The following is a 19,621-nucleotide window of genomic DNA, read 5'->3' on the forward strand; positions in this document are numbered from 1 at the left end:
GCGTTATTATAGGCTTACTTGTAGGTACAAGTTCAAAAGCTGGGTTTACTACAGTTTAAGACTGAATAAAAGCCAACCATATTAACCAGGTACAAAGGGCACCCATTGTGTGGTAGGCGGTGTACAATATTTTTTTCTTAGGACAACGTTTTTTAAGGTTTAAATACATCACAGAATTTACTGCCTACCACAATATGTTACCCCTTGCACCTGCTCAACTTGCACAGTAAGGTTAGCTAAAATCCAGTCTCTGGTCTCATTCATACATCTTACATGACCATGGTGCAGCAATTATACTGCAAATACCTTCACCCGGGATCTCAGATGTTCCAATATCTGCTCAGCCTGTACACCTGAGTGATGGGCTGAAAAGAGCCAAGGCTGTCTGCTGCTGTAAACATGTATCCACATGTACCTGCACATCCAGTGGTTACCTGCAGGTAGGGATACATTTTTGCTCTTGGATAAAATCGCTCTGCATCCAGGGTCAGAAACGTGTCCCTAACAGCAGGTAACCACTATGACCAACAGTTTGTTAGTGTGTCGCTCAGGCTCAATTGATGTGGGGAGTAATGTAGAGGATATGCTGCAGGAGTTTGCCGTAGATAAAGGAGAAAAAGGAGAGAAAGGGGCGCCTCTGGGTGCAGATTTTTTTAAAAGGTTTTATTTTCAGTGTAAAAAACATAAAATTTTGCACTCACATTTAGTAGGCAAAAAGTAAGCATTAAACACCAGGGGACCCCAGATGACCCCTGGTGTTTAATGCTTACTTTTTGCCTACTAAATGTGAGTGCAAAATTTTATGTTTTTTACACTGAAAATAAAACCTTTTAAAAAAATCTGCACCCAGAGGCGCCCCTTTCTCTCCTTTTTCTCCTTTATCTACAGCAATCCAGGAGCTCAAGTTTCAGCTCTTTTAAGGTGGCAGCCCTGCATGCGGATCCATCCCCCCCTCCCCATCCCTTTTCCCCTCCCCCTCTCCATGAACTAAAGAACATTTATTCCCTCCTTTTTTTGGTCTGGACAAAGTAGTGCATTCCCTGCACTCACCATATGTAACCTTATAGACTCCTTTTTTTCAAGTGGGAACCTAATATCTTTGATTTGCGCCAAATACTTGTCTTATGCAGGAGTTTGCCAACAAGGGATGAAGCTCATCCCAGATCCTGTAGTCACTAAAGGGAAAAGAGAGTAATGTAGTAGTGATGGGAGAGACTATCTCAGCTCAGGTTTCCGCCAGGCCACATCCCAATGTGTTTTGCTTTGTCCCCTGGAGCTTAAACATGGGGACCACTGGATGTGCAGATACATGCTGACAACAGTGACTCTTTTCAGCCCATCACTCAGGTGAACAGGCTGAGCAGCTGACAAAAATTGGAACATCTGGGATCCTGGCTGTAGGTATTCATGGTATTCACTGATGTCCACTATTTTTCCAGTATAATCATTGTTATTATATTTGTGCATATTTTTCACTTTGGTGATGATCACATTGGTTTAAGCATTTTTTTCAGCCATTTTAATTTAGTGGTTCAGAAATTTTTTGCAAAGTAGTGGTTTAGATTAATATTTTTTGCAGAGCGCCCTTAATCATCGTTATCACTCTACAGGTGTTTGTTTTCACTTTTCTAGGGAGCTGCTCTTTGTGTATATTTCTTATTTGTTTTTTGTTCACATGGTGCGGAATTTGAGCAGTTGAATTGCAACTGCCTTGTTCAATTCATGGTATATTTGCCATTCCATGGCCATTTAGAACCTAAAAAAATAGGTTCTAAATTCTGGTTCACACGGTAAGTTTTTTTTAGTTCAACCCAGCGGGCTGAACGAAAAAAAAAACTAGGGAGCTTAGGAAGAGCTTGCTGTACTAATGAGTACACTACCACACCACAACTACGTGCATTGCGTTCTATTCAGTTAAATGGGGATAATTTGTGCTGAGCTGCATTGCAAAGCCTCATGACTGCACTCTGCTGTCACATGTTTAAAGCCACCATTAAAGTGTAAATGATGCCTTTAAGTTTGAAAGACTCCCCCCCCAGGAAAAAAAAATATCTATAGCCCTGCACGAGACCACACACACTGTGTGAAATACAGACTCCAGTCATTTCATTGCTGCCTCATTTTTATTTTGAATTTAAACTGAACTGTGACACAGGAAAAGTGAAAGCTGAGAAGTAAGCTCATCATGGCACATTTTCCAAAGCTCACCAGCATCAGATTGGCTGTTATATCTGCTAGAGACTCCCATAGCTGCTATAAGTCTAAACTGAGCACTACAATCTGTTGGTAGAAGTAAAGCATAGAAAGCCGATTACAAGAGCTTTTAATGTATTTAATATCACAAAACATATGTGTTGTTTGCATTGTACATATTTGTTATTGTATAGCAGTCTTGCATACCTAAATAAAAAGAAACATTGTCACTTTGCTCCCTCACTTCAAGGTGACAGTGTTCCCCGATAGCCTCGGCCCAAACAAAGTACAGTGCACATGGAAAGTATTCACAGCACTTCACTTTTTCTACATTTTGTTATGTTACAGCCTTATTTCAAAATGGATTACATTTTCCTCAAAATTCTACAAACAATACCCCATAATGACAACATGAAAAAGTTTGTTTGAAATTTTTGCAAATTTATTAAAACTAAAAAAACTAAAAAGAAATCACATGTATATAAGTATTTACAGCCTTTGCCAAGACACTCAAAATTGAGTGTCCTGTTTCCACTGATCATCCTTGAGATGTTTCTACAACTTGATTGAAGTTCGCCAGTGGTAAATTCAGTTGATTGTACATGATTTGGAAAGGCACACGTGTCTATATGAGGTCCCACAGTTAACAGTGCATGTCCAAACACAAAACAAGCTATAAAGTCCAAAGAATTGTCTGTAGACCTTCGAGACATGATTGTATTGAGGCACAGATCTGGAGAAGGGCACAGGAATATGTCTGCAGCATTGAAGGTCCCAATGAGCACAGTGGTCTCCATCATCTGTAATTAGAAAAAGTTTGGAACCACCAGCCAAACTGAGCGATTGGGGGAGAAGGGCCTTATTTAGGGAGGTGATCAAGAACCTGATGGTCACTCTGACAGAGCTCCAGCATTTCTCTATGGAGAGAGGAGAACCTTCCAGAAGAACAACCATCTCTGCAGCACTCCACCAATAAGGCCTGTGTGGTAGAGTGGCCAGACGGAAGCCACTCCTCAGTAAAAGCCACATGACAGGCCGCCTGGAGTTTGCCAAAAGGCACCTGAAGGACTCTCAGACCATAAGAAACAAATTTCTCTGGTCGGATGAAACAAAGATTGAAATCTTTGGCCTGAATGGCAAGCGTCATGTCTGGAGGAAACCAGGCACTCCTCATCACCTGGCCAATTAGGGCACAACCAGTGCTGAGGAATAGCAGCAGGCAGGTGTGAGTGCATCTGCACGCACATTGAGGTGAAGACTTTTGGAGGACAGCCTGGTGTCAAGAAGAGCAGCAAAGAAGCCACTTCTCTACAGAAAAAACATCAGGGGCAGACTAGTATTCTGCAAAAGGTACAGGGATCAGATTGCTAAGGACTGGGGTAAAGACATTTTCTCGAATGAATCCCCTTTCCAATTATTTGGGGCATCTGCAAAAAATCTTGTGCGGAGCAGAAAGGATGAGCGCTACCATCAGTCCTGTATCATGCCAACAGTAAAGCATCCTGAGACCATTCATGTGTGGGGTTGCTTCACAGTGAAGAGAGTGGTCTCACTCACAATTTTGCCTAAGAACCCAGCCATGAATAAAGAATGGTACAAAAATATCCCCCGAGAGCAACTTCTCCCAACCATCCAAGAACAATGCCTTTTCCAGCATGATGGAGAAAAAGTGATAATGAAGTGGTTTAGGGAACAAAACATCAAAGGCCAGGAAACTCCCCAGACTTTAATCTCATTGAGAACTTGTGGTCAACCTCAAGAGGTGGGTGAACAAAAAAAAAACCCCACAAATTTTGACAAACTCCAAGCATTGATTATGCAAGAATGAGCTGCCATCAGTCAGGATGTGGCCCAGATGTTGATTGACAGAATGCCAGGGAAAATTGCAGAGGTCTTGAAAAAGAAGTGTCAACACTCCAAATATTGACTCTTTACATAAACGTAATATAATTGTCAATAAGAGCCTTTGACACTTGTAATTATACTTCAGTATACCATAGTAACATCTGACAAAAAGATCTAAAAACACTGAAGCAGCAGACTTTGTGAAAATTTATATTTGTGTCATTCTCAAAACTTTTGGCCAAGGCTGTATATACATGAGCAGTGAGCAATAGCCAAAAAAACAGCATATATGTTGTTTGAAGGCAACATGTTTTATTTCATAATACAAGATGTATTTGAATATGAAATCAGGATACACCGAGCCTCCGCACTCTTGGGGGCTGACTGGAATGTAACAAGTTGCACATCAAAGCTTTGTATCATATCAGAACCTTCATCTGAAAGCAGAAGTCATGCCCCCTAGCAAGGATGGGAACAAAATCTTGGCTCCTGACCAACTGGTGTGATACGATTGAAATCCTTGATTAAAACTCTGCAATCAAGCTTCAAAGATGGCCATTGCTGCCAGGATGATTTATGAAGGTGGGCTACAGAAGATGAGAGGACCAACAGTCACTGAAGATGACCCGGCTCACATGGCGATGATACATGGATGAATGCTGCCCCTAGAGGCCAATCCACAGGATGGACAGAAATATAATACAGTGGTGTGAAAAAGTGTTTGCCCCCTTCCTCATTTCCTGTTCCTTTGCATGTTTGTCACACTTAAGTGTTTCGGAACATCAAACCAATTTAAACAATAGTCAAGGACAACACAAGTAAACACAAAATGCAATTTGTAAATGAAGGTGTTTATTATTAAAGGTGAAAAAACATCCAAACCATCATGGCCCTGTGTGAAAAAGTGATTGCCCCCCTTGTTAAAACATACTATAACTGTGGTTGTCCACACCTGAGTTCAATTTCTCTAGCCACACCCAGGCCTGATTATTGCCACACCTGTTCACAATCAAGGCATCACTTAAATAGGAGCTGCTTGACACAGTAAGGTCCACCAGAAGATCCTTAAAATCTACACATCATGCCGAGACCCAAAGAAATTCAGGAACAATTGAGAAAGAAAGTAATTGAGATCTATCAGTCTGGAAAGGGTTATAAAGCCATTTCCAAAGCTTTGGGAATCCAGCGAACCACAGTGAGAGCCATTATCCACAAATGGCGAAGACATGGAACAGTGGTGAACCTTCCCAGGAGTGGCCGGCCGCCCAAAATTACCCCAAGAGCGCAGCGACGACTCATCCAAGAGGTCACAAAAGACCCCACAACAACGTCCAAGGAACTGCAGGCCTCACTTGCCTCAGTTAAGGTCAGCGTTCATGCCTCCACCATCAGGAAAAGACTGGGCAAAAATGGCCTGCATGGCAGAGTTCCAAGGAGAAAACCACTGCTGAGCAAAAAGAACATCAAAGCTCGTCTCAATTTCTCCACAACACATCTTGATGATCCCCAAGACTTTTGGGACAACATTCTGTGGACCGATGAGACAAAAGTGGAACTCTTTGGAAGGTGTGTGTCCAAGTATATCTGGCGTAGAAGGAACACTGCATTTCATAAAAAGAACATTATACCAACAGTAAAATATGGTGGTGGTAGTATGATGGTCTGGGGCTGTTTTGCTGCTTCAGGACCTGGAAGACTTGCCGTGATAAAAGGAACTATGAATTCTGCTGTCTACCATGAGATCCTGAAGGAGAATGTCCGACCATCTGTTCGTGTACTCAAGCTGAAACGAACTTGGGTTCTGCAGCAGGACAATGATCCTAAACACACCAGCAAGTCCACCACCGAATGGCTGAAGAAAAACAAAATGAAGACTTTGGAGTGGCCTAGCCAAAGTCCTGACCTGAATCCTATTGAGATGTTGTGGTATGACCTTAAAAAGGCCGTTCATGCTCGAAAACCCTCTAATGTAACTGAATTAGGACAATTCTGCAAAGATGAGTGGGCCAAAATTCCTCCAGGACGCTGTAAAAGCCTCATTGCACGTTATCGCAAACGCTTGGTTGCAGTTGTTGCTGCTAAGGGTGGCCCAACCAGTTATTAGGTTTAGGGGCAATCACTTTTTCACACAGGGCCATGATGGTTTGGATTTTTTTTCACCTTTAATAATAAACACCTTCATTTACAAATTGCATTTTGTGTTTACTTGTGTTGTCCTTGACTATTGTTTAAATTGGTTTGATGTTCCGAAACGCTTAAGTGTGACAAACATGCAAAGGAACAGGAAATGAGGAAGGGGGCAAACACTTTTTCACACCACTGTATATTGAGAAGGACTGCCTCATAACTACTTTGATTCGTCAGAAACCTAGATGGGCTGGCAATGGGGTTGGGTCTGGACGGTGTATGGATGGAGTTTAAAAAGTGCTGACAGAGGGAAAGCTTTCTCTTTTGACATTTTGAGTCCAACTGACAAGACAATATCTAGAGGACTGCCTTACGATAAGTATCTTTGATGATCTTTGTTATTTGCTTTGTAATATTTTTCTTTAGTGTTTTTATATTAGCATTTCCTATTTTCTTGGGAAATAAATAAGACATTTTACTAAGCAGTGTGTTTATTTTCATAGCTAAGCTTATATTATTGTACTATAAACAGTAACATTATCAGAGTATTAATAGACTGGCTAACTATAGGAATAGACAAGTTAATATGTTTATGGAATAAATAGAGGGAATCCATAGCCACCACCCGGGTAATATTTATTTCAATCATTTATTTCATACATGTCAACACTTTTAAAAAGGGGTGAAAGGTAAATAACAAAAAGATGGGGAAAAATGCCAAAAAAAAAAGAAAAAAAGAAAGTGAGGAAAGGACCCCCCCGGGGAGATAGAGTCCAGGGGGGAGTAAAAGGAGCAGGGATAATGTGCTGGGAGCCAGAAGAATCATATAGTTGATAACTGAAAGTTGTATAGAAGAGCTGCCTGTGACACTGGTGTTCTAACAGAGCGAGGTCAGGATAGGGAGGTTTAAGTATCTGAAAACATCAAAGTTTGGTAGCAACGTGAAATGTGAATGCTGTCCAGGGCAACCAGATATTGTGAATTTTTTTTTCTATATTATATAGAGTAGTCATCAGCTACTCCATCTTACATATTTCGTTGACTTTGGCAAACCAAATCTAAAGCATGGGGGTGTGGTTATCCCCCCACTCCTTAAATTAAAAAAGTTGACATTTGTTTACCCTTTTTTTTGATTCTCGGTCCACCCCGTCTCCTGCTTCTATTCTCACCTAGGCTCAGTCCTACTCCTGCTCCTGGAGTCTATCCATGACAGATATCCCAGGAAGCATTGGTTTCCACATTGCAGGCTGGAGGAGGAACAACTTGGTTTACATCATCTGGAAACCAGCTACAGGCATCCAAAAGAAGAAAGCTGGCTCTTGATATTGTAAGAGGGGAAGATGGTGATGCAAGACCCAGCTTTCAGCAGCAGCACAGTGGATCACATAAGAACACCACTGGATTCGCTAGACATGTTATTATATTATGTTATTGAGTAAACCCAGCAAACTAAGTGATGTGATAAAAACATTAAAAAAAATAAATAAAGAAGGTGGTTAAGTTCCTATTTAAATTGTATCTTCAGCCAAAACCTTTTGTATTGTTCCTTCTGACCTCAAAAGGGAGGTTTTTCCCTCAACTCATGTCCCAGTATTAATATGTTACCAGGACAGGAAGTTGGGAAAATAATGAAGAGTAAACAAAACAGAAAAAAAAAAAAACATCTCAGAGCAACGCAGACCGCAATACATTTTATATCTGTATTTTAAAAATTGTTTCCAGCCATGTCATAAAACCTGCTAGTTAATACACCAGAAGATATCCCTATTCGTCACCCCCACATATAGTACATAATTACATGACATTTCTCCTTTAAAATAGCTTTTATTTCCATTAAAGGAAACCTGTGCTGAAAAATATAGCTAGGCTGTCATTGCAGACCTCTCCTTCTGAAAATGCAAACTGCTTGCAAATCCAACGCATTGCATGCAGAGCCAGTAGCTTCAATGGATTCTAAATCACTGACCTAGAAGCATACATACAGGTTAGATATTTTGACTTCACTAGCTGCACACCTATTATGGGTCAGAGATTTAGAGGGCTTTGAAACCAGACACAGCCAGGCAACTAGCATTGTCAAAAAGTGATCATCAACAGCAGTCTCCACATTTCTTCCATGACAGGCTTTTTTTAAATCTCTTCTAATATTTCCAGAACAAAGCACCCTTGAAAGCAGCTACTGCAGTTAAAACACCTGAACTGAGCTTACAAAAAAAAACAAAAAAACTGGTATCATTTTTTTAAAGTCACCAAAATATGAATGCTCCAAAAAACAAATCCGTAAGCCTCAGGGCAATACTATCACTACAAACACCTTTACAGGTCAGCCACCTAAAATGCAAGCTAGAAAATTTGCTTTGGCTCGGATACAATTCAATAAATATTTCCTGCTACGCTTTCCACTGTCAATTGATATCATAAGACATATTTTATTTGAAATTAGTGGTGTCTAAAGCGCACTAGATTTAATTATTTGTAATTGCCTAGTTGTTGCCAGTATGTGGCCATTTTATGACACCGGAGTCTACAGTGTGGGTCAGGTTCAACTGTATATCTTTTCAACACAGAATTAATGTACTATTGATAGAACCATTACTGGAACCAAATTAAAGTCTGAGCTGATGGATTGGTCCGCAGGGTGCTGTCAGACATGAAAGGAGTAATTAGTATTCATTACTTCATACTCCACAACATTCCAATTATTAATGAACTTCAACTGTTGGACTGCATCAAATACATCACAACCATCTATTTAGCCATTATTTCAAGGGAGGAATTTATATCCTGGCAAGTCATTAAAACATCCAAAATTGCAATATTGTATATTGGATATTACTAGGAGTTGTGTAGTATGTACATTGGGAAATGCATTATTCATAATGTCCATAAAATTAAAAAAAATAATACATTTTAAGTGCATTTGCCATCCTTGCTTGTTGTCATTTTTAAATCACAGTGGTTAGGGAAAAAAGACAACTTGCACAAAGCAGATTTAACATTTTTAAGTAAATGTGCGGTAGGTTACAGGTGCTGGAAAACACACTGCACACAAAAATTTGCTTTTTTTTTTCCAGAGTGGGGTAAGCAAACTGGTTAATAAGGTGAGAAGGGGGGAGAAGGAGTGTACAGGTAGTTGCATAGCTGTTTCTGGCTTCTATCATCTATATATGTAGGACCCGAACAAAGCATGTCGTAAATGTGAATGAGAAAACAATTGGAAAACATTTAGGGGAGGGCATTTTTAATTTAAGTGGAGGCAAATATTTTCCTAAGTAAATGGGAGTAGGAGGAGATTTTTGGAAAGCCAAGGAAGAAATTAGAAATATACCAAAGGTATATAGATGATGTATTGTTAATATGGAAGGGCTCGGATGAGAGTTTGAAACCTTTTTTGAAGGAAATTAATATCAATGCCTACAATATAATTTGTTTGGTGTTTAGGATCATCAGCAGGTACATTTCTTGGGTCTAACATTATATAAAAAAGATGACAAGCTGTATACAAATTTTTTTTTTTAAAACAACAGATCAGAATGGTTGCATTCCGATACATAGTTGTCACCACCCTAAGTCACTGAAGGGAATACCAAAGGGGCAAATGATGAAACTCCATCAAAATTGTAGAAAGGAGCTGATCTAATTATAGATAGGTTTAGGGAGAAAGAATATGACCACTCGTCCCTACAGGCGCTAAAACAAGATGTACAGAGTTTAGATAGGACCAATCTGGAAATAGGTGTAGGGAAGGGGAGGATTGCAGTATGCTTTCCTCACCAATTTTAATTATAACTACAAGGGTTTTGAAAAACTAATTTATCAATATTGGCTGATCCTGTTGAGGGATAACAGTTTGGTGTCCCTTTTGCCTGTTAAACCTAGATTTGTGTACTGCAGGGCACCAGACTTGAGAGATAGAATAGTTCACAATGTACCGGACCCTCCAAGGAATCTGGTTACCTTTCTGGACCATAAAAACTTTTATACATCTGGTACATGTAAACCTTGTAGGACAGTTAGGAATAGAAATGTTTGGTGAGCATTGTAATAATGTTTGGGTGAGCATTGTAATAACATTAGAAAAGGCTTTAGGATGCATAGCGTTTCCAACCATTTTCATCTCAAACATAATAGGGATGTAGCATATCTCAATTTGTAATTCAATTCAATTCTCTAATTTATTTTTATATAATTACATTTTTTATTTATTACATCACTAAGGTTTAAAGAAACATTTTTCTTACTGTGCATTTAAGGGTTAATTAGCGATTTGTGTAGGTTTTTCCAAACATTTTGGCTGGGTCCGGGGGATTATTTCAATGATCACTAGGTGTCCATCTAATGTGGGACATTCAGGCCTATTCATGATTAAATCATGTCTTTTGGAGCAAAACATTATCCTATTGGGACCTTATATTAAATGATTATGGTCCTATATTTTAAGTAGTTTTAAGTTAATATAATATTTTGAATGTAATTTATGTGCAGGGGTTCAATCTGTCTGTATGTATGTAAGGGAAGAGCGGTTCAATATGGTAGGGATTAGATATGTATTACGATAGGGCAGCGTGATCTCCAGCTGGAAAACATTACTTCCAAACTCTTCCTACTGCACATGTGCATCGTGGCCCCATTTATTGCTATTGGTTAGCTATACTTCTCTAGACAGCTGGAGGCCACCCTGAGCATGGTTTACCCATAGAAATTAAGCGATCCATGGGGCACGCATGCAGTAGGTATATAAACCAGCCTGCATGTTTTATTGCAATGACTGTATGATGCCATGTAGAGATGCATGCCTAAGAATTCTGGAACAGGGAGGAAGATAATTATTTTAACAGATAGGATGCATTAAGTGGGTTAGGGGTTTACCTAAACGAGAACTTAACCAAAGATGATGCTGTTGTTTAATCTCCTGTTGAAAACAGCCTGGCTGATTTCAGTCATCTTGCAAAGTGATTTATTTGAGCTACCAAAAATCCCACGAATAGCTATGCCCCCATGCTTCAATTAGAAATAAATTAGGGATGCATGCATTTCATTTTCCTTTGTGGCCACCAGATGGCGCAAGTGTAATGCATTTTCCTTCTGCCACTGCGATTCTGTTTATTCCACACTTACAGTTAAGTATACTTGCAAATCATATGCGATGTGCAACATATTTTTTAAACAAAGTATATTGAATTCATAACAGTTTTACACAGTCAAGCATTTTACATCCTAGGGTACAAAAATGTTTGGTTTTCAGAATATGAAATCAGATCAAGTTAGTTAGGCCTTTTTAGTTAAAGTATACAGCCCAGTTTGTGCTTGAATTTTTCCACAGTAGAAACATACTCTATATCAGGGTTATGCAATTAGCAGACCTCCAGCTGTTGCAAAACTACAAGTCCCATTATGCCTCTGCCTCTGGGTGTCATGCTTGTGGCTGTCAGAGTCTTGCTATGCCTCATGGGACTTTCTGCAACAGCTGGAAGTCCGCGATTTGCATATCCCTGCACTATATATTAAAAAAAAATGCAACATAATGACAAAAGTGCATGGTGCATATAAGTAGACTGACCAGGAAACAAAAAAGATGTACAGAATATTTACTTTACAACAACTTACCGGCCTCGTTTAATCGTATTTCTTCCCAAAAGAGGGTCAAGTACAGGATCAACGGTTTCATCCAGATTTTCTATTAATATGGTATCACCAGATGCCAGGGCATTTTCAATTGTATTCAGGTATCTAAGAGAACAAGAGGGAGAATTTAAATTGAGCGATGAGGCACAGAATGACATCACAATTTACCTAAACTAAAGATAGTAAATTGTAGAAACTTAGTTGAACTCTAGACAAATTGTTTTGTTTTTGGGATACTTGGGTATGGTCAGAATCTCGATAAAGTTTTTATTCCTGAGTGAGAACCATTTTAAAAGAAGCTTAAAAATATCCAGAGTGAAACTGTTGACACATGCCAAGTTACATTAATAGCACAAGTGTAAGTATCATTGTATTCACGGAAACAGCCTATTGAGCATGTTCCTTCCCTGGTGCACAAAAAGTGATAAGGCTCTTTTCTGCACCCCTTACACTTAAGGCATCATTCACACAAACGTACTGTTCTATAAATCCATGCAAAGGGCCATCTTTACCTGTACAAGAGGCACAGGTGTTTGGTGCAGCAACATGCTAGCAGCCTGTTAAAGTCAATGACATCCTTGAGTGTACATCTGTATGGGCAGTCTATCTGCAATCTGATTTGAGCATCGGTCCTGCAGCGATGCTTTAGCATAGTTGGAATAACAGAATCCGTGATGCCCCTGTCTCTCAGAACCTGTGTTGCAACAGTAAAGCTGTCAAAGCCAACAATTGAGAAGTGGGGTGGAAAATCAGTCTCTGGGATAACAGATTTAGTCAACCTGGTTGAGTCCATGGATTGTTGGCTAATAGATAAAGAGGTTGTTGTACCACACTCTGCAAGGGGTATCCAGAGCTATGAGAATGACTGGAATGCCCTAAGTTTTGATCATTCGAAGCAGATGAACATATACAATAAATCTTGAAACCCCTCTTGATGAAGTGTTCATTTCCCCCCGGGCCCAGACATTGTCTGCTGAGGAAATCTGCCAGCCAATTCTCCACCCTGGGAATGTGGAAATCACCAAAAAATGTATTTCAATCCAGGACAAGATAGATTCTACCTCAGTTGCTGCAGCAACACTCCCTGTCCTTTCCTGATGATTGATGCCACACAGCCACAGTTGTGGCATTGTCTGACTGAACCTGGACTGTATGACTGGTCAATACTTTTAATTGTAAGGAAAGAAAAATTTTGCCCCCTGACAATGCCAAAGAAAAAAAACACCACCATAAGCCCTTGTACACACGGTCGGAGAATCTGTCGGAATGAGTCTTATCGGACCGCGTCGTCAGATAATCCGACTTTGTCTGGTATGCATCGGACTGATTCCGTCCGAATCTCCGTCCGATCCAAATTTCCAACATATTGGAAATATTTCCAGACCAACTGGGCCAGACGGACCTAATCCGATCATGTGTAGAGCATTTTGATCGGACCATGTGCCACACATGCTCAGATCAAATTCCTACATCAAAGCTATTGGCTACTAGCCTGAATGTAGTCCCATCGTAACGAAATTACGTCATCACGTTCTGAAAGATCGAATTTTTCGCCAACTTGGCCCGACCGTGTGTATGCAACATTTTCGGACACAATCCGTAGGACTAAATCCGACGGGCAAAATCCGACGGATTTGGTTGGCAAAATCTCCGACCGTGTGTACGTGGGCTTAGAAAAATCTTGGTTCAAGGATATAACTGGATCATCTTGTCCAGAGAAAAAACTGACTTATCCCATGCTGAAAGGATGTTTGCTTGTAAAGTTCTGAGTGGGATTGAGCTTCAAAAGGTGGATACTATGAATCCCAACACTTATGCAACTCTGTAGGGAAGACCAGCATCAGAACTGAAGTTGTCAAATCTGGGGTAGAAAGACTAGAAGCCATGCAACAAACTTTGCGACTACTTTTGGGGCCAAAGCAAGGCCAAATAAAAAGAGACACAATTTAAGACAAACTTATTGGTTGTCCCCATGACATAGCTAAGAAATTACTGGTGGTCTGGAAAGATAGGTATGTTTAAATATACATTTTTTATCTCACACAATGCTAAGAAGTCTCACAGTGAAAGGAGGAAATAATTGATAACATAGATTCAATTCAAAACATTTGAAGACATGCAACGGCATTGAGAGCCTTTAAATCTAGAACGTGATGAAGGCCTTCTTTGGGTTTTGGAACTGCAAACAGGTTTAAATAAAAACCTTGAATCCTTGCAGTTGAAGGAACAAGAATAAGAAATCAAGGCAGGATAATAAAGTGAAGATCGTGGCAATTTTCTGTTTGGTAGTTTTCACCGTAGTTCCAGAATACTACAAATGGCAAGGTCCTGGCAGGTAACATTTCCCAGTTGCCAGCTAAACACAAGCCATAGTAAAAAAACAAGAAGGGATGTCTAGTCCACCAGCTGCTTAAAAACAGTATCTAGTCTGATTAGACAAAGTGCTCTTTCTCTATAGCAAAGGTTAATACAAGCCAGCCACAGGCTTGAATACAAGCAGCCATATGTCACTGCACATACAGTAAGTCCCCTTCCCCTACATAATAGAATGCATTAAGATAAAAAACCTTCTGGCTTTACAACCAATTTAAATAATGAGGGGACGCTCTGCTGACTTCCAGCATCTAAACATGTGCAAGCAAGATCCTATTTCTTTTATTTCACTACATTCACCAAGCTTTGGGAGAAATTCCCTTGCAACGTACAAGGTAATATTATACATACATTGCCGTGAAAAAGTATTCATACTTCTTGACATTTTCCACATTTTGTCATGTTACAACCAAAGACGTAAATGTATTTTATTGGGATTTTATGTGATAGACCAACAAAAAGTGTCACATAATTAATTGTGAAGTGGAAGGAAAATGATATCCACAGCTTAGGTGGGAGAATCTGTCCACAGGACAACTATGAGTCTTGCACTCCAAAAATCTGGCCTTTATGGAAGAGTGGCAAGAAAAAAGCCATTGTTGAAAGAAAGCCATAAGAAGTCCTGTTTGCAGTTTGCGAGAAGCCATGTGGGGAACACAGCAAACATGTGGAAGAAGGTGCTCTGGTCAGATGAGACAAAAATTTACCTTATTGGTCTAAAAGCAAAATGCTATGTGTGGCAGAAAACTAACACTGCACATCACCCCGAACACACCATCCCCACTGTGAAACATGCTGGTGGCAGCATCATGTTGTATGGATGTTTTTCTTCAGCAGGGACAGGGAAGCTGGTCAGAGTTGATGGGAAGGTGGATGGAGCCAAATACAGGGCATTCTTAGAAGAAAACCTTTTAGAGCCTGCAAAAGACTTGAGACTGGGGTGGGGGTTCACCTTCCAGCAGGACAACAGCCCTAAACATGCACAGATACATAGATTAAAGCATATTCACGTGTTAGAATGGCCCAGTCAAAGTCCAGACTTAAATCCAATTAAGAATCTGTGCCAAGAATTGAAAATTATTGTTGACGGACACTCTCCATCCAATCTGACAGAGCTTGAGCTATTTTTCAAAGAAGAATGGGCAAAAAAGTCACTCTCTAGATGTGCAAAGCTGGTAGAGACATACCCAAAAAGACTTGCAGCTGTAATTGCAGTGAAAGATAGTTCTACAAAGTATTGACTCTGGGGGGATATTTATTTGTAAAAAAAATTTGAAAACCATTTATCATTTTTCTTCCACTTCAAAATAATGCACCACTTTTTGTTGGTCTATCACATAAAATTTAAGATTTTGGTTGTAACATGAAAATGTGGAAAATTTCAAGGGGTATGAATACTTTTTCAAAGCACTGTGCATAGAACATAGTTGGGCTAATTAAAAAAAAAAAAAGTAAATGTGCACGGTGCCCATAGCACACATCACTGTCTTATTTTTTTAGTTAACATACAGCAGCCTAGTAATTAAACATTAAATCAAAAGAGAAAAAGAAACATAACAAAGAGAACCCCTTTTAATGGAATTTTGGTTAGATAGTATTTGGGGACAAAATGTACCCAAGTTATACCTAGCAAGAGAAGATACTTAAAAACTAGCTCTGTCCTTTCTACTGACATGAATGCATACAGAGTAATGAAAGCAATACATGGCCACACTAATGACATTTGATGTAATTTTTGCTAATCAGTTTTAAAGCTTTTAAACATTTTAAAGCTTATACTAGACTTTAATGATTGGGTTTACATATGAAATTGCCATTTAAAAATGTACTAAATATGTGCTCCGTACTTGCCAAACCATCAGTGACTACTAGTAAGCCTCGGAATAATAAGCTGTGATGCTACAAAGTAGACCACGTTACATTTCTCCAAAAGTAATAAAAATGTTGGTGATATCTTTTAATAAGCACCTACCCTTTCTGTCCTAAATTTATAACTTTTAAGGCAGCTCCATATTTATTCTTAATCCATTTGATGCCTTGCTGCTGGGGATCTATCATAAGAGGCCACCGCTCGCAGTTTATTAAAATAGTGGCATTTTCTGTTGACATTCTGTCTCCAGGCAGACCTTCATTATTCCAGGCGGCTACTGTAGCATCATCAGTCAGCATGGCAATCGGGTCCAGTCCTTCCGATATTGGAATTGCAACCTGAATGGGAAAATGCAGCTTGGTAAATTAAATCTCCATTGCAAAAGTGTATCTAAAGCATTACAAATGTAATGTTTTCAAATACTTAAAAAAATCTATTGGTAACGGCATGTATATATATATATATATATATATATATATATATATATATATATATATATATATATAGGTCCTCAGCTATCTAGGCTTTATTGTTTTGGAGGGCTCCCAACTTAGGTTAGCTTTAACCACTTGCTTACTGGGCACTTAAACCCCCCTCAGTCCCAGACCAATTTTCAGCTTTCAGCGCTGATGCACTTTGAATGACAATTGCGCGGCCATACAACACTGTACCCAAATGAAATTTTTATCATTTTTTTCCCACAAATATAGCTTTCTTTTGGTGGTATTTAATTACAGCTGGGAGTTTTACTTTTTGCTAAACAAAAAAAGATGCAAAAAAAAAAAAATCATGTTTAATAGTTTGTTATAAAATTTTGCAAACAGGTCATTTTTCTCCTTCATTGAAGTGCGCTGATGAGGCGGCACTGATAGGCTGCACTGGTGGGCACTGATAGGCTGCATTGGTGGGCACTGATAGGCTGCATTGGTGGGCACTGATAGGCTGCACTGGTGGGCACTGATAGGCTGCACTGGTGGGCACTGATAGGCATAGTTAAGGCGGCACTAATAGGCACAGATAAGGCGGCACCGATGGGCACAGATAAGGCGGCACTGATGGGCAAAGATGGGCACAGATAAGATGGCACGGATGGGTGGCACAGATGGGTGGCACTAAGGGGCACTGATAGGTACCACTGATAGATGGGACTGATGGGCACTGATAGGTGGCTCTGATAGGTGGCACTGCTGGGCACTGATGGGCAGCACTGATGGGCACTGGTAGATGACACTGATGGGCACGGATATGTGGCACTGGGGTGCAGCACCTTTGTTGAGGCAGATTGTGGGCACTGCTGGGTGGCACTGTAGGCACTGCTGGGTGGCACTGTGGGCACTGCTGGGTGGCACTGACGGGGGGCACTTCTTTTTTAATCATCTTTATTGATGAGGGGGCAGGTGGGCACTGGCAGGGGGCAGGTGGGCACTGGCAGGGCTGGCCGTGATCGGGACTGATGTCCCGATCACGGCCGCCGGTGATCAGCTCGTGCATGGGACTACGTCAATAGACGTAGTCCCGGAAAAGGAGATCCGCGCTGTAGCCGTCATTCGGCTATAGCGCGGGTCTCAAGTGGTTAAGCAGATGTAAACCCTAACTGAATGACAATTAGGCAGATGTTAACTTACACTGAATGATGTTTAGTTTGATAAAGCAATACATGTCAAACAACTACCATTTTATTTTATTTAAATAAAATACTTGTTTTAACCTATATTAACCCTTTGATGCATCTTGGTTTTGCTGATGTCATGCAGCTTCTTTGCAGGAATCCTCTTGTCAATATGCACTCCAGCATTACTCAGGACAATTTTACTGATAGTGAAAATAATGGTGTAACGAAACATCCCACACTGAGTGCTTTCGTCATATACCGCTTCCTCCCAGTATAGATATCAGATATTTCAACCGCTGCTAACAACCAACAAAACAAGACAATACTCGTTTCGTTGCTGAACATGGACTGTTTATTAGAACAAGAATACAGTCTTATATACAGTTGAAGAGGAGGTTCCCCCCTCCTGCTCATTTTACTCTAACAATACACCTGTAACCAGAAACCTAACATAAGCTAGTTATCTAATCATTTACCCAGACTTGGTGACTCAGAGTTAGAAAAAGACTGAAACAACATTAACATTTTAAAGCTTATACCAGACTTTAATGATTGGATTTACATATGAAATTGCCATTTAAAAATGTACTAAATATGTGCTACGTACTTACCAAACTATCAGTGACTACTTGTAAGCCTCAGACTAATAAGCGATGATGCTATAATAGTAGACCGTGTGCACTGATAATTTTGATATACAGTAAAACAAAGCTCTGTCAGCACATTGTGTATTTCTATCAGTGACTTTCAGAATGAAAACGGTAAGGTTGTCACCTTTTGTGATTTGAGGAATGGAAGCCACATTTGCTCCAGCATCTCTTGACGATAGCGCTTTGCAAAGGACCCCACATAAGACACAAAAGCTGCTGTCAATAATACATCTCCACATAGTGTCTTCTCCTGAGCTTCAAAGTTTTTAATAGATTCACTCCAGCGAACGTTTTCAGACTGGAAGAAACAAGACTCATGAGAAAGACCGAACACAATTGTAGTAGATCAATATCAGCTTCAGCTTCAAACAGAAAAAAAATTGAAAAAAAAAATTAACAAGTCACATTTGTTAAAAAAGGTTTCCAGATGAGAAGGTGCTGTACAGTTGGACTGTAGTTATGGAAACTTTAAAGTAGAATTATGGCCATATACTTCTACACTCCTGTGACCGATTTCAGCCAAAAGCATGCTTTATTTCCAGAGTAATTGTTTCCCCTTTTTCTCCTATTGAGCAGGGAAGGGCCAGACCCTCTGTCAGGTTCTTTATTGTTGTCTGTATTCACCTCACTTCCTGTACAAGTAATGGTGATCAATAAGCCAGGTAATTTTTCTTCTGAAGAGACACAGTGTCAAGGCTGGGCTCAGCCCTTCCTTCTCAAAGCTGGCCGATCAGCTGTCAGTTAATTGCCAGTTCCTTTCTCTCCACAGTGACTCACCTGTTGATGATATCCTGCTAGTCAGTCCTGCCTACTTAAGCCATCCAGCCCAGATTATCTCTTCCTTCGCCTTGGTCACATCTATAGACATCTATAGAAATGTTCTGTGTTCCTGTTAAAGACTTGCTTGGCTAACATTCCTTCTGGCTCCAGATCCTGCTTGTTGTTCTACTACCCTCATCTCTGGCTCCCTGACGTTTTGGCTTGTCTAAATATCTGTTCCGGTTCCTGAACTTTGGCTATGTTTTGACTATGTTTACTCTGTTTACCTTTTTTTTAATTATTATTATTAAATAAGTGTGATTTAACTGTACTTCTGTCTCAGTCTGATTCATGGTTTCTGAGACACAGACAACAATAACAAAAGTAAGATATTATTACAACCTCTTTTGGGGGTTTTACTGTTTTTGGAAATCCCAATTGGGGAGGTTCCCCTTGCCAATTGACCACTGTCCCTGGGCAGTGATCAGTGGAACAATTAAAAAAAAAAAAAAATCTAAATGCAGGCAATAGCATAATCCTCCATATTCTCACAAGCTTAGATGAACG

The 19,621-nt window shown here is 39.9% G+C and overlaps 1 protein-coding gene across 1 annotated transcript in view; it reads right to left on the reverse strand.

Moving 5' to 3' along the window:
* DNAH11 (dynein axonemal heavy chain 11) overlaps nt 1–19,621 on the reverse strand; it is a 404,290-nt gene that overhangs the window by 64,872 nt on the left and 319,797 nt on the right. The window contains exons 64-66 of the mRNA XM_077491239.1: nt 18,420–18,593; nt 16,136–16,371; nt 11,773–11,895 (exon numbers count right to left, since the gene is read on the reverse strand). Of these exons, the coding sequence (XP_077347365.1) occupies nt 11,773–11,895; nt 16,136–16,371; nt 18,420–18,593 (533 nt within the window). The remainder of the gene's footprint in view (nt 1–11,772; nt 11,896–16,135; nt 16,372–18,419; nt 18,594–19,621) is intronic.

Source organism: Lithobates pipiens, unplaced genomic scaffold, assembly GCF_037356315.1.
Source record: "Lithobates pipiens isolate NorthernLeopardFrog02 unplaced genomic scaffold, aLitPip1_a1.2 Scaffold_19, whole genome shotgun sequence".
NCBI lineage: Eukaryota > Metazoa > Chordata > Amphibia > Anura > Ranidae > Lithobates > Lithobates pipiens.